At 39.3% G+C, this 16288-nt stretch overlaps 1 protein-coding gene across 1 annotated transcript; it reads right to left on the minus strand.

Annotated features, from left to right (window-relative positions):
• Positions 1-4442: 4442 nt before the first annotated feature.
• On the minus strand, positions 4443-13312 carry LOC115779794 (caspase-6-like). The gene is made up of 8 exons (XM_030728654.1): positions 13204-13312; positions 13045-13086; positions 7667-7700; positions 7434-7568; positions 6647-6723; positions 6326-6501; positions 5730-5877; positions 4443-5449 (listed from the first exon to the last, which is right to left on the minus strand). The coding sequence occupies exons 1-8, from the start codon at positions 13232-13234 to the stop codon at positions 5187-5189; spliced, it is 906 nt and encodes a 301-aa protein (XP_030584514.1). The 5' UTR covers positions 13235-13312; the 3' UTR covers positions 4443-5186.
• Between the last annotated feature and the right edge of the window lie 2976 nt (positions 13313-16288).

Consider the following 16288-nt stretch of genomic DNA (forward strand, 5'->3'; position numbering starts at 1 on the left):
ATATATTGGGGGTCATTTTGACTGTTGGGGTTTTCTCTGTATTGTCGTAGGGTCTTTATCTTACAATATAATGTGCTTTAATTAATAAAATTGAATTGAATTAAAATCAGACCTTCATTTTTTGCTATCTCACTGTGAGCCCCAGTGATCCAGTAAGCAGTGTGTTTCCTAAACCTCACTACTTTAAAAGGCAATTCATATTTTGTGTCAGCAGGTTATGGTACATAAATACATACATGGCACCTAAATGACAACTCTAATGTGAAAAGTACCTCAGGGAGGAGGGTGTGGTTTTTTTTGTTTTACTTATTAGTTTTACTGTGGACATGAAACACTTGTAGCTGTGTCACATGAATTTTGTAGTACTTCAGTGATTTTGTAGACCATTAAGATTTTAGCTACTGCTTTGCCCTCAATATACTGTTTTATAAAACTCTTCCTTGTTTTTGTGACAGAAAGTGTGTGTGTGTGTGTGTGTGTGTGTGTTCTTTATTCGTCCTGAAATTGTTTGAAACAGGTTTAATCAAAACACTACTGATTAAAAGTGTTTGGGAAACAAGCATTTCATGGCATTAATATTTGTGCTCTTCACATGACATAAAATGACAAACAACAGCTGTGTCTTTCATTTTGACGTATTTACAGTTAGTATTCTCATTAATTACCAATACTTAAGGTGGTGCTAAAACTTCAATCAAAGTAAATGGTGTAGTCATCATAGTCATGAATTTTAATCATTAGATTAAAATTCCAATAATGGCCTGAGTTTCCAAAAAAGTTTGGAATTTTTTTTAAACTCGTGATGTAATTTTTAGCAATTTTATAGACAGTCTGTCTAAACTAAAAACACACTATTCATGTCTTTCTTGAACTCTGAGTGTGAATTCATGGCCAAGATTCAAAAATTAGGTGGACCCTCGGTGCTACTGAGTTTTCCAAAGGCTAGTTAGTCAGGTGAGACTAACAACATGCAACTCTGAAAGCACTGAAAAGGACGTCAGTGATAACAAAACAAACAAACAAAAAAACACCCAGCAGAAATCTCTGCTCCTCCTGTTTTTCCAAAACTTGTCTAAACTTTCAGAAGTGTTTGCCTCCGGGTTCTTTTTTTAATCAACGCTGTAATGTTTTTCTGACAGTTACACAATAAAAAATACTGTAACTCAGGTTTTGCATTGAGTCACATGAAAGTCCTGTTTTTTCACTTTTTTCAAATCAAATCAAAGTTTATTTGTCACATGCATACAAGGTCATACAAGGTACAACTAGCAGTGAAATGCTTTGATGACTACCCTTACACTATAGAACAAGATGAAGATATAAAAAATATAATCAAGAATCTAATCAAAATGTACACTGAGGTAAAATGAAGGTGGAATGATTAACAAAATATAGTCAAAATAAAATATATAAAAAGTAACAAAATATATACACTAGAATATATATTCTATGCACTTACTGCTATACATACTATACATTAGAATGTATAATATATATAGGTCATGTTGTGGAGGGGGGGGGGGGGGGGTAGGGTGCATAATACAGTGCAAATAGTCTGCACTATAGTTACATCCTTGTTATAACAGGATGTAATGAAACAGCTACATTGAAAAATCTTATCAATATGAATCCCTATAGGCTTCTATAATAAATATACTTGTTTACAGCAAGCATATGTTCACATATATAAATAATTCTTCCAGTATTTAAAATAATGATGACTATAAACTGTTTTTCTTCCAGAGATGTTTACTGATTGCTTTGAAACTCATCACAGACTGAATGACCTCTTCGATATTTCTTGAAACTGCCAAACTTTCAGGATGTTTTTAGCAAAGAGTGGATTGTACAATAAAACATCACAACCCAGTTCCTTCTCCCGTGACAATAACAGGAACATGTGATAAATCACCAGTGTTTGTTTTTTTCAGCTGTTCATATTATGAATCTCTGGCTCGTGTCTTCTGTCCTCTCTCCCTCCCCTCACCTCAAACCGGTCGTGGCAGATGACTGCCTCTCCTACAGCCTGGTTCTACCGGAAGTTTCTTCTTGTTAAAAGGGAGGTGTGTATCGGGCTCTTATTGTAGCAGAACTACTTGTGTGTGCGTAACTCAATCCGAGTGGGCGTATTGCAATCTGTGTGGAGATTTGTGAGTTAGTGTACTGAGATCTGTGTATGCATATTCATATCAATCAATGTGTGTAATAAAATTTACATGTGTAAACAGATCTGCAGCGTGCATAGATATTCATGGTTGAAAAGTCTTAAAGTTTAGCTTGAATCACTCAAAATACTCACAAGTCATCAGTTCCAAGTCACCCAGCTTTTCAACTGGTCCTTTCACACCTGACGCTTCTACTTCAGCATTTATCTGTAATCGAGGGTTCATTAACTCTGAGCTCAGGCTCACAGGCTCAGGATTTCTCACATGCTCAGTACCAACAGAACAGGTGGTGTATTACTCAGTGTTCCAGAATCACATCAGTCTGATGGTAGGTGGCTGTGCTGATGCAAGGCCGGCTCAGATGGACAGATCACACTGGATTCATCGCATGCTTACTGTCAGTACCTGTTGCTGTTTTTCAGTAGCTGTCAAACTGACAGCAGAACCTCACTGCAGGATACTGAAGATCTTTTAAAGTCACTTTATGTTCTACTTTCTCCTTCCCACTGTGTGTCATGGTCCCTTGGGCCTTGGACCCAGGTTTTCTGAGTTTTGTGGGATATGTAGGTGTTTGCCAGTGTTTTTGTTTTGGTACTCCTTGTTGCCATTCCTGCAGTTAGTGTCAGCTGCCCTCCCACCCGTTGCTAGTCTCCTCGTTAACTGGTGTGTATATTTATTCCCCAGTCTTCCCTCTGTTCTTTGTCAGTGCTCCGGTGCGGATTTGTCCTCCTGTTTTTGCTCCAGTTCTTGTGTGTTTTGCAAGGTCTCAGCAATAAAGCTGCTCTCTGAGTTTATCTGGTCTTCCGAGTCCTGCAGTGTGGCTCCATTCTCTACATCCCACACAGCCATTCATGACACTGTTTGTGTAACTGGTGGCTTCTTCTCCTTATCTCTCTTTCTGCGTTGTGTTGAATAATAAGAGGCTGGACCACCTACTTATTTTGGAGGGAATCTCGTTTGGGAAGAAGATGGGATAAAATAATGTACTCCAGTTAATGATGGTTCAGTCTAAGCCCTTGCTCCTGCCCAATGCAACAGGAAAAGGGGGGAGATGCAAAACTGCTCTTTATAAAGGAGAGTTGCTCCAGAAAAATAAAGCTGTGAGTACCAAAGGTATCCAAACATGTCAGGAAACTAAATGAACAAATACCTTTTTTGGAATTCTACATAAAGTTGACAGCAGGCCTCTTTTTGAATAGCTGGGTATTTTATTTTGACATTTTTACAGTTAGTATTCTCATTAATTAGCAATACTTAAGGTGGTGCTAAAACTTCAATAGAAGTAAATGGTGAAGTCATCATAGTCATGCATTAAAATCTGTATTCACATTGTATAAAAAACACATCTTTGGTGTAGTCTAAGGATAATATGGGAAGTTTTTAATGCATGCATGTGTACTGAAGTCAGTTGGACCATGTCTTGTTGTACACAGTATTTCAAACAGCTTTATTTAAAATATTTCGAATCTTCATACAGCAGAAGAGAATTAGGGCCACTGAAAAAAATCCTTATCCAAATCCTAATCCTCTTCAGTTTCATACTGTTTGTTTTATTGCCATCAGGATAAGACTAACTGGCAGGTAACCGTAACATCAGGACCATCCTATCATTAGAGTTTCCAAAAATGTTTGGATTTAGTTTTTTTTAATTTGGGTACTCTTTAGCTTAGTTACCATTATACATATGTTATGATAATACAGAGAAAACCCCAACAGTCAAAACAACCCCCTATATATATAAGCACACTTGGTGACAGTGGGAAGGGAAAACTCCCTTTTTCACAGTGAGGAACCTCCGGCAGAACCAGGCTCAGGGAGGGGCAGCCATCTGCTGTGGCTGACTGAGGCTGAAGAGAGACAGACAGGATTTTGTTTCCTGGTTGCTGAGCTGTTAGACCACCCGCCTCTCAAGATAAGTTGGAGGATTCCTGGCTCAAAGATAAACCTGACACTGATTCAACAGCCAAGAAAACCAGACTGATGTTTCCTCAGAAAAACTGCTTTATTTCAGCGCCAGGGGGGCTCAGGGCGTGAGCAGGCAAACGCGTATCCTGCGTGGCAGAGCAGTTGGCATAGGTTTGAGTCCTGTCCTGTCACTATTTACCATGTGTCTTCCCCATCTCTCCTCCTGCTTTCCTCTCTCTCTCCATTGCAAGAACCATCCGTTAAAGACCAAAAAATGTCTTTAAAAGAAAAACTGCTGTGTTTGAGTGCTGATCCACAGGTACTGGATAAATATAACAGGGACACTGAACAACACAGAATCCAACACCATAACACCATAAATGACAGTAGCTTTAATGTTGCCTCTTTTGACAAATTTGTTGCCTTTTAACAAAATAAACATCTCAGCTTTACCCAGAAAGTTAAAGGGACAGTCCACTCCAAAATCAAATGTACATCATTATTTTAGTGATAGTTCCCAGTTTCTAAAAGATCAGCTGTAGAAATGTCTGCTTCCTCTTTAATGGAACTAAATGTCAGTTGTGACACTTAAAGGACCAAAATAACAAATTACATTTAGGAAACATTTTCTTTCTATGGAACTACATCCAGCAGCCAAAGAAACATGTGTCCACCTGTCACTACAGCTCAGCCAACTGGGACGTCTTTAACTTTTCCATCTCGTCATGCTGCCACAGGTTAATGCACACTTACTTCTGCAAACGGTGAAAGAGAAACCAGTTCCTACATGGAATCTTTTCAGTACGCGGGTCATAATTTGTGGAAAAACTGTGCTGAGTTTTACATCTCATTTACTTCTATTAAATTCAAATAGGACAAACATTTCTACAGTCGTTACCTAACAGCAAAGCAATCAAGATGGATAAATAGCACTACAGGCCTGAATTACATATAAGTGATTTTGAGGTCAATTTTTCCTATAAACTCAGCTGATAAGATCTTGTTGTTTTATGTCACAGTTTTAACCATTAAGTAAAAACAGCATACACGTACACTTCATGTGAATAAAGGTTATTCCTGTTATTCTATTAGATGTGTGGCAAAATATAAACCAGCTCATTTCAAGACTGAGGTGTGACATTGGTCCTTTTTTGGTCGGAAGTAAAGTTTCTTGGTGAGCATTGAAGCAAAACAAGGCATTTGCTTCTTCCCGATCAGTTTTGGTGGACAGGGCACTGGAATGTTCCTCTTCGACACTCTACTGTTGACCAGCGTGAGCAACTCTGTGAATTCAAGGGTTTCACCATACTTTTGGATCATCTCACACAGATCCTGGATATACCAGGAGCCGTTTTTAGTCTCCCGGAAGGAGTAGTAACCTAAAAAAAAAAAAATGACAGGTAAGTTAACATGGAGGGAAACACAAACAGGATGATTTGAGATTTTCAGAGGGTTATGATATGCTAAATGCTTTACACCAGAATTTTTAAAGGCTCACTGATTTAGTTTTTTTTTTAAAAAGAATCCATTCAAAAAATTTGATCCACTTCTTGCTCTTTTTTTTTTTTTTTTTTGACAAATGAGCCCCGGTCTGTTTGCTATATTTGCTTTCAGTCTAAATAAAATGCAAAAGCTTCATGCAAATCCCAGAAGCCTCACCTTCAGCCACAGAATAGCACATGATAAAGTCAGCCCCTGCAGGGAGGGTGCGCATGGCGCAGGCATCTACATCCACCTTTGTTTCAGTATCTGGGAATGAAGCGGGGGTCACTGCAACTGCTTCATCATACTGGTTTCCGCGACATGCCTGGAGATGGGAGATGAACATTGGTTTTCCAAGCAAAGCAAATCAACTTTCTAAAAAACAGAAGAAAAAAATGTTAGATTCCAAGACATCACTTCCTCCCCATCGTCGTCAACACTCGCTCCCCTCAGAGCTGTGTTTTGAGCTCCCTGCTGTAGGCTCTGCTACCTTATGACTGCTCAACCACATTCCCAGACATCCACACTATCAATTTTGCAGATGTCACAGCAGAAGTGGGACTAATTTCCAGCAATGAGGAGACGCAGAACAGGCTAGAGATAGAACATCTGGAGGCTTGGTGCATCGCAAACAACCTCTGCATCAATGATTCTTACTCATGTGCAACCATGTTTATATTTATACTCATATTTATCACCACTCTTGAATTTTAACACTGACTGCTGACATGAGATGGACTTGACTGGGTTTTGGTTTTTTTGCTAGCGTGTACCTGTATTATAAAGATCTTTGGCTTTCCAACAAGGCTCTCACACTTGTTTCCTTTGAACATGGATGTGATTTCCCGGATACTGATTTTGCCATCATGGCAGTAAACATGGTCATCCTCCCCGTGACTCAGGAAGGCGAGCAAAAAGCAGTCAGCATCTGAGTGGTCTTCCTCTGCAGCTGGTGGGACATCAAGTACTTGTTAAACTGGATTTGATACGGTTCTCTTTGCAGGAGAGCAACGAATTATGGAAGAAATCAAGTGATGATTTCATGCACACATTCTGAATGTACACTAGTCATTTGAGACCAACTATGTGCGTACCTTCTGCAATTTTATCCAGGACTTCCTCCTGCTTGCAGTTATCATAAGAGCTCACTTCAAAGTTTAGGTTCTTCAGTCTAAACAGAAAGTGAAAATTAGTTGATTAGTTTAGCAGATCAAGGATGAAAATGACCTTTGTTGTCCCTGAGGCAAAATTTGTTGTACAGTCAGCAGAAATCACACAACTATCAGGCAGTTATAAATGAACAATATAACATATAACACACCAAAATCCAGAATAAAAGTCCAACATTAAAAAAACATAGTGAGTTATTTGAAAGAGAACTGCAGCCAGAACAGATTATTTTGTGTCTATTTTTTATTTTGGAAGTAACTTGAACTCCTAACACAAAGGGTGGCTCGGATCAGCCAGGATTATCTTTTGCAAAGTCCTATAAATTATAATGCCACAGCATTTATACTGGTGCACTTACTCAACAGCCTCATCTTTTATTACCATGAGAGAGACGTTCACAGGACTCTTCCTGAAATCCACAACCACCTCTTTAGGTTTTGATGCAGCAGGTACAATTTACACCACTGTGAAATCAGCCACTACCAGGCCACAATAATGCTCTGTAGTGAGGGATTGTGAACGGGGTCATCACCATTCAAAAGAGACACACTCACCAAGTCCTCTATTAATTTAAAAATATGAAAAAGCAGTGGAAATTCTTCCTCAATATTACAACAGTAAAGATCTAAATCTGCTAAGGAAGCATTCTTGAGCACAGAATGATGCCAAATGCAGTGCTCTCCCTTTCAGCAGATCGCTGGGAAGTTGTACCTTTTCTCCAAGTTGTCACGATCAGCATTGGTTCCACGCCTCTCATTTAGGTCCAGCCGCCAGAAGAAGCGCTCCTGGTTAAAGATGAGTGCACGGCCTCGTCGTTTGTTGCCCATCTTGTACTCCTCCAAGATGCTGATTTTAAAATAAAAAATGAGAAGTGAATTCTGTTTGGTGCCAGAATAAAGTGAGAATTTCCAGCTAATAGCTACAAAAAGTGGAAGTAAGTTTACCTTTCAGTGGAGGCGTCAGTCTCTGTTTGGTTCTCTGTGCATATTATCAAAAATCACATTGATAATATAAAAACAGTGCAATAATTTCAGAATAATAATCAGATCTAATCATAACACCACCAAAAAATACTGCCAGCCACCAGTGCTACCCCTCAGCCTCCTGGCAGTAAAATCTTTAGGTGGCACGAATCACCTGGAAGTAAAAGGTCTAAAACACATTAATACCTGGTCTCAGTAGATCTCAATGGGATGCACATGGGAGGTGATGCATATGATCAGCCTATGTGCAATGACTGACACCACAGGGCTTTGTGGACTTTAAATGACCAAACACTGATTTTTGTGTTATTGTTTCTTTCATATCTTTGGCCAGGTGTTCAAAATTTTAACTATATTTTTGACTGTCTGTCCAACCCCATAAGGAAATGAGGACTGTTATTTTACTGGGGCTAAAGAAAGCTTTACAGTGGGTACAGAAAGTACCCACTGTAAATTTTAACTCTCTTTCATTGCAGCCATTTGCTAAAATCAAAAAACTTCATTTTAATTCTCATTAATGTACACTCAGCACCCCATCTTGACAGAAAAAAACCAAATGTCGAAATTTATGCAAATTTATTAAAAAAGAAAAACTGAAATATCACATCATCATAAGTATTCAGACCCTTTGCTCATTGTGTAGAAGCACCCTTTTGAGCTAGTACAGCCATGAGTCTTCTTGGGAATGATGCAACAAGTTTTTCACACCTGGATTTGGGGATCCTCTGCCATTCTTCCTTGCAGATCCTCTCCAGTTCCATCAGGCTGGATGGTCAACGTTGGTGGACAGCAATTTTCAGGTCTCTCCAGAGATGCTCAATTGGGTTTAGGTCAGGGCTCTGGCTGGGCCGGTCAAGAATGGTCACAGAGTTGTTCTGAAGTCACTCTTTTGTTATTTTTGCTGTGTGCTTAGGGTCATTGTCTTGTTGGAAGGTGAACCTTCGGCCCAGTCTGAGGTCCTGAGCACTCTGGAAGAAGTTTTCTTCCAGGATATCTCTGTACTTGGCCGCATTCATCTTTCCTTCAATTGCAACCAGTCATCCCGTCCCTGCGGCTGAAAAACAGCCCCATAGCATGATGCTGCCACCACCATGTTTCACTGTTGGGATTGTATTGAGCAGGTGATAGCAGTGCCTGGTTTTCTCCACACATACCGCTTAGAATTAACGCCAAAAAGTTAAGTTTTCATCTCATCAGACCAGAGAATCTTATTTCTCATAGTCTGGGAGTCCTTCATGTGTTTTTTCATGTGTCTTGCACTGAGGAAAAGCTTCCGTCGGGCCACTCTGTCATAAAGCCTCGACTGGTGGAGGGCTGCAGTGATAGTTGACTTTGTGGAACTTTCTCCCATCTCCCTACTGCATCTCTGGAGCTCAGCCACAGTGATCTTTGGGTTCTTCTTTACCTCTCTCGCCAAGGCTCTTCTCCCACGATTGCTCAGTTTGGCTGGACGGCCAGGCCTAGGAAGAGTTCTGGTCATCCCAAACTTCTTCCATTTAAGGATTATGGAGGCCACTGTGCTCTTAGGAACCTTGAGTGCTGCAGAAATTCTGTTGTAACCTTGGTCAGCTCTGTGCCTTGCCACAATTCTGTCTCTGAGCTCCTTTGGCAGTTCCTTCAACCTCATGATTCTCATTTGCTCTGACATGCACTGTGAGCTGTGAGGTCTTATATAGACAGATGTGTGCCTTTCCTAATCAAGTCCAATCAGTTTAATTAAACACAGCTGGACTCCAGTGAAGGAGTAGAATCATCTCAAGGAGGATCAGAAGAAATGGACAGCATGTGAGTTAAATATGAGTGTCGCAGCAAAGGGTCTGAATATTTATGACCATGTGATATTTCAGTTTTTCTTTTTTAATAAATTTGCAAAAATTTCTACATTTCTATGTTTTTCTGTCACAATGGGGTGCTGAGTGTACATTAATGAGAAATAAAATGAACTTTTTTGATTTTAACTAATGGCTGCAATGAAACAAAGAGTGAAAAATATAAAGGGGTCTGAATACTTTTCGTACCCACTGTATGTCCGGTGACCCTGCTGGGTGAGTTACAGACCCCCTGTCATAATTTGTCATTGGCAAAACTAAGTAACCTTCACAATTGCTTAAAAACCCAGATTTTATTTATCGCAGAAACCACAAATGCTTAGCAATGTAATAAATAAATAAATATAAAATTCCTAGCGGCACTGGTATAGCTACATATTATACTGAGACACTGAGAAACCTGCAAAAAAAAAAAAAACATGAATTGTATCAAGCTGCCAAATTCCAGCACCTATGGCAGGGCTGAAATGTCTCCTTTTTGAGCTACTGCGTTCACAAGATTTTCAGTAAACTTGACCTTGAGGTTAATGCCACTGAGATTCAAACTCAACCAAGATTTTTAGGAGATGCACAATTTGATAATCCCACACTGCCTCGTTCTCAAGTTATCTTGTTCACATAGTTGGGTGTCCAGGCTGCCTGCTAGGGTGACAACAATACCCCATCAGCATTTCAGCCTGAAGGTAAAAATGATTAAAAGAAAAATTATATTATATATACAATATAGCAAAACTTTGAAAACCTGAAATCTTCCATATGGAAGAATTCAGGTTTTCAAAGTTTTGTTAGGCAGTACAGCTACACTTACTGCTAGTATGGGGGTCAAGCAGTCGTTGTTCCATCAGTTTAGAGTCCCAGCTGTCACTCGCTGGGTGATCAGAGGAGGAAAATGGGAACGGCTGCTAAAAGAACAGAGGGGCGGCTCTATTTTCCATCCTACATGTATATTTGACAGAAAGGTAGAGAGGTCCTCAATGACCTGTTTTTTTATATCCATGAAGGTCATTTAGTTCAGTTTCTGTTTCTGTTTCAATTGCGTGTTTCTGAGTCACCTGAACCTGGGTTAGAGGCTGTACTTTGAGCTCTGCTCTCCACACACATGCAAATATTAGGAGAACAAAATACTGAGAAAGGCAAGCCAAGCAGCACAGCAAAGTACAGCCTCAATAACCTTTATGCAAGTATACTTTATTTTTTAGTTTCTATAACAGCTCTCTACATGAAAGCCAAAATTAAGGGCGTTTAAGTTGGTGATTAATCTCACCCTGTTTCACCTGATTGTAATTTTGGTTTTGCCAACAATAAAATATGACTTTTATCATTTTACAACTTTACAGTTTGTTTCACTTTACTTTGGTAAGAGCAAATATTCTCTATTGCATGTTTAAAAACAAGCTTTTAGTATTTATATACACTATTTATAAATATTATATTTATATTTATATATATACACATTTATATACATATACATTGCCAAAAATATTCTCCTGTATGCCTTCACACACAGATGAATTCTTAATCCATGGGGTTTAATATGATGTCGGACCCTTTGCAGCTATAACAGCTTCAACTCTTCTGGCAAGGTTTTCCACAAGGTTTAGGAGTTTTTATGGGAATTTCTGACCATTCTGTGACGTCAGACACTGATGTTGGACGAGAAGGCCTTCATCCCAAATTCATCCCAAAGGTGTTCTATTGGGTTGAGGACACGACTCTGTCAGGTTCTTCCACACCAGACTCACTCATCCATGTCTTTATGGTCCTGGTGCGCAGTTATGTTGGAACAGGAAGGGGCCATCCCCAAACTGTTCCCACAACTTTGGGAGCATGAAATAGTCCAAAATGTCTTGGCATGTTGAAGCATTAAGAGTTCCTTTCACTGGAACTAAGGGGCCGAGCCCAACTCCTGAAAAACAACCCCACACTATAATCCCCCCTCCACCAAACTTTACTAAACTTTGCACTTGGCACAATGCAGTCAGCTGAGTTTCAACCAGTTCCTTTTTGTTAAATACCACATGATCCCTGGCCTTGTGCCCTGCGTTTTGTGTTTCCACCTTTATGGTTCTGTTTCATTGTGTTTCTTACTTTGCTTATTTAGATTCATAGTTTTTTTTTTTAATGTTTTGTTTTTGTTAGTTATGGCTATTTATATTTATTCCTTGCTCCCTGTGTGGTACTCCAGTGTCTGTCCTGTCCTTTGGTCATGTTCCTGGTCTCATGTGTTGTTGTGGTTGTTGTTTTGTTTTTTCCCAGTGTTGTATGTCAAGTACATGTCCCTGTCTCTGTCTTGTTGTTTCCGTTTCTTTTTCTTTTTTCTTTTTGACAGTCCTGTATCTGCCCACATGTGTTTAAGTCCTGAGTTTCCTTTGCTTGTTGTTGCATCATTGTTACCATTGTTCCTCTTTCTGTGTGCTTTCATGCCTGTTCTTGTTTATGCTCAAGTCAAGTTTTCAGTTTAGATTGCATCTCTGCTGCTGGCACCCATCCAGCTTTGTTTTTTTGAATTGGATTTTGAATTTTACTCTTGCCTCCTGAGTCCTGCATTTGGGGTCCTTTGCCTTGCCTGCCATAGCCGTACATGACAATTTAGTAGTGAGGAAATTTCACGACTGGACTTGTTGCACAGGTGGCATCCTATCACGGTACCACGCTGGAATTCACTGAGCTCCTGAGATTCTTTCACAAACATTGGTAGAAGCAGTCTGCATGCCTAGGTGCTTGGTTTGAGACACCTGTGGCCATGGAAGTGATTGGAACACCTGAATTGAATTTGGATGGGTGAGTAAATGGAATAGAATAGAATAGAATGCCTTTGTTGTCATTATACAGGATGTACAATGAGATTGGAGGGCCACTCTTGTTCAGTGCCATGCAATAGAAAGTCAAACTTTCTAAAAACAAAAATATAATAATCTAATATAATCTAAAAAATATACAGAAAATAAAACAGTATGTATAAAATATACAAAAAATAAAATGTATTAAAAATACAGAAAATAAGAGAATGTATAAATATGCGTTGTAAAAAACAAAACAAGTGTATACATATAATAATGAAGATGGTGAGTATTGCACTTGGTAAATGAATATTGCAGTAGTGAATGAATATTGGATATTACACAATATAGCCGTGATAGATAGATATCAGAATACTAAGGCGCTGAGCCCAACTCCTGAAAAACATCCCACACCATAATCCCCCCTCCACCAAACTTTACGCTTGGCACAATGCAGGCAGGTGGGTTGCTGTCATTCCCAACCACTTCCACTTTGTTATAATATCACTAACAATTGACTGTGGAATATTTAGTAGTGAGGAAATTTCATGACTGGACTTGCTGCACAGGTGGCCTCCTGTTTGTAGAAGCAGCCTGCATGCCTAGGTGCTTTATACACCTTCCACGTGTTTCTATCACATGGAAGTGCTTGGAAAACCTGAGTTCAATGATTTTGATGGGTGAGTGAATACTTATGGCAATATAGTGTATGACAGTATGAAGTACTCACCTGCCCTATTCTCAGTTACTGCGCTGTTTGTAGTAACACTTCCTGGGAAGGTCATAAAAGAGTAATTAGGTTGTGACTTTAGAAATTGTACAACGTGGTGAAGGTGTGACAGCACTTACGTGTCTGTTTTTAATTAAAACAAAAATCTTAATTTGTTACCTCCAGAGTTGTCTTCTGTCCTGTTAGACATGTTTGCAGCTCACCTTGCCTCCAGCTTACACAGTCAGAAAAACTCATCTGCCTGTTAAAATGATTCCTCCAGAGCCAGGCTGTAGCTCCTCCCTCTGTAATCTCATTGGATCTACAGCACTTTGTTTCACAAGAGTGAAACGTTGGGGACAACCGTTTGAAGGGTGGGGCTGAGGTCTCAGGTGACACAGACTGTGGACTATAATAATAAGTGTTCACAGTTAGAGCTGCTCGAGAAAAAAAAGTTTTAATTGCAATCCAGAGATGTGCAGATGATCTAGCTGACAACAGAAAGCACAACATATAGTTGATAACAAATATAGTTCAAAATTTGAATTTTGTTGAACCCCCTGACCTCTGTGGATCTTGTAAAGACCTTTCAACAAATTATTAGGAGTGGAAATCTTTCTTTTTTGGTGCAGAGGGGAGGGAAGCAATGCAGGTTAGGTTTAAGCGCCTTGAGGCATTATATAATTTGGCGTTATATAATTAAAACTGAATTGAATTTATGAAATGTAACTTTTCCAGCTACAGTTAAAGATCAGCTTTATCAGTGCATCAACAACCTTGGACCAGAACAATTGGATCAATTTGAAAACAATTTATGTCTATTATGCAGTGGTTTTTACTGATTTAGCCCATTATAAATTCAATTGGACTGTATGCGGCCCATGAACTAAAGACATTGACACCCCTGTTTACATCAGGACTTAGAGGTAATGTGCAATATAGTGAAGGTTTCCATGAGACTTAACTGTATCCACAAGATCACACTGACCTCCTTTTGGAGTTGTGGTGGGTTGGCAAAACTTGTTTTTCACCATGAAAGACCACAGATCATGACAATGTCTGATGGCACTGATGTTTGCATAGTGGTAGCTGCTTGGTTTGAAGATGGCATTTGCTCCGGAAATGGTTAAAGTACTAATAAAGTTCAGTTTGAAACTTGCTGATAAAACATGAGTAGTTTTTGAAATCCCAGACTCTTACTTGTAATGGAGTATTATCTGAGTGTATTATTAATAATTTTACATAAGTAAATATCTCCAGTCAATACTGACAGACTGCTGCAGAGACACATCCCTCTTTATTTACTTTGACTGGACTTTGGAGACAGAGGCATTCATACGCAGCTATTCTGCTTATTCACGTTTCACAATTTCTTTAGTGTAATAAAGTGACTATACTGACCATTCTTACATCAGTCATATCCTAGTCTGCACTCTGAATGTGCATTAAAGTCTGGTAACTAGGTAGTTAGAGGGAATTACTAGAAGCTAATTTCTCACTGTAGTTCCAGGTAGGCTGCACGTTTATTTTACTATTATTATTATAATTAATGCCATTTGTGCTGTTGCAGCTGTATGCTGTGCCAGAGGTGTTCAGGCGCAAAGCGACTTTGACGGATCTTCAATATCCTGCAGTGAGGTCATGTTTCAGGCCACCACTCTGGCTTCTAGTTAGAGATCAAATCCTCCACCCACTCATATACGGTCAGTTTTTAGCTAACTGCTTCAGCTAGCTCCTCTCTGCCAGCTGATATCAGTTTGCTGGTGAACCATAAGTTTAGTAATCACAGCTATTCCACTTAAGATTGCAATTTATTTTTTTACACATCCCCAATAAGAACTAATGATGACAGCTACTAAACAAACAGAAACAGGTACTGACAGTAAGCATGTGGTGAATCCAGTGTGATCTGTCCATCTGAGCCAGCCTTGAATTGGCACAGCCACCACTACCATCAGAATAATGTGGCCCTGGAAATCTGAGTAATACGCCACCTGGTGGTACGTCCTGAGCCTCTGAGCCTGAGCTCAGGGTCAATGAACCCTCGGTTACAGATCAATCTGCAGAAGTGTAGCCAAAGTCTGGTGTGAAAAGAGAGCCGGTTGAAAAGCTGGGTGACTTGTAACTGACGACTTGTGTGTATTTTGAGTGATTCAAGCAAAACTTTAATCCTTTTCAACCATTAATATCTACGCACGCTGCAGATTTATTTACACATTTGTAAATGTGATTACACACATGGATCTGAATATACACACACACACACACACACACACACACACACACACACACACACACACACACACACACACACACACACACACACACACACACACACACACACAGAGAGAACCAAATTAACAAAGACACATACCAAACCATATATTTCAATCTATGAAGAACAGCCAACAGAGGAAGACACAATAAAAAAAAAAAAAAATGCCTGAAACTTCTTAACTTTATTTTTTCACTCTCTGTCTACAGGGATTTGCTCTGAGCATCTGCCAGGTCAGAGCTTAGGAATGAGAGGAATGACTTCTAGCTCTTTTCTGAAGGCTATAAAATGATCTCCCTGCTGTAACATGCTCATATCCCATGAAGACAACATGGACACGTCAGTAAACCGCAGTGAAAAAGTGCTTTGTGCCTGTTTTGCTGTACAAACCGTGGCGTCCTCAGAGCAGGAGGCGATGCAGCAGTCGTTGAAGGGATTCCATTTGATATCTAACACGTTGCCTCTGTGGCCCGATATTCGAGGGTGCTGAGGGTCCACTTTACCCGTCTGACAGAAATTAAAATACAAAACATAGACATTTAGGAAAATGACAATATTCGCTCACTTGTAAAGAAAACTGATACCACTCTGATGTCTAATATTAATTGGCTGCTCACTTCACTTTCAGATTTATTCAGCCTCGGGCAGAAGATGAACTTAACAATAAATTTTACTCCATTTTGCTTCTTAGCCTCTCTGTTTGGTATTATGTGACTTGCTTAACTACAAATGTTTCCTTATGTCAAAATAAATATAGAAACGCCCTAAAAGAAGAAGATAAAACACAGACACACAAAAAAATGGGAGACTAAAGACCTTTCAATTACCTTTAAGCCCATTTAAACAGTTTAATCTTTTATCAACAGTAAGTGGGACAACAGTATGTTTCCTGAAATTAATGTTTGAGAGTAGTGGCTATAATGCCAAGAAGGCAGCCTGTTTAAAAACATGTAAAATAATAATTTTAAGGAAAAAAAAAACAAACAAACC

The sequence above is a fragment of the Archocentrus centrarchus genome, chromosome 1 (genome assembly GCF_007364275.1).
Source record: "Archocentrus centrarchus isolate MPI-CPG fArcCen1 chromosome 1, fArcCen1, whole genome shotgun sequence".
Lineage (NCBI taxonomy): Eukaryota > Metazoa > Chordata > Actinopteri > Cichliformes > Cichlidae > Archocentrus > Archocentrus centrarchus.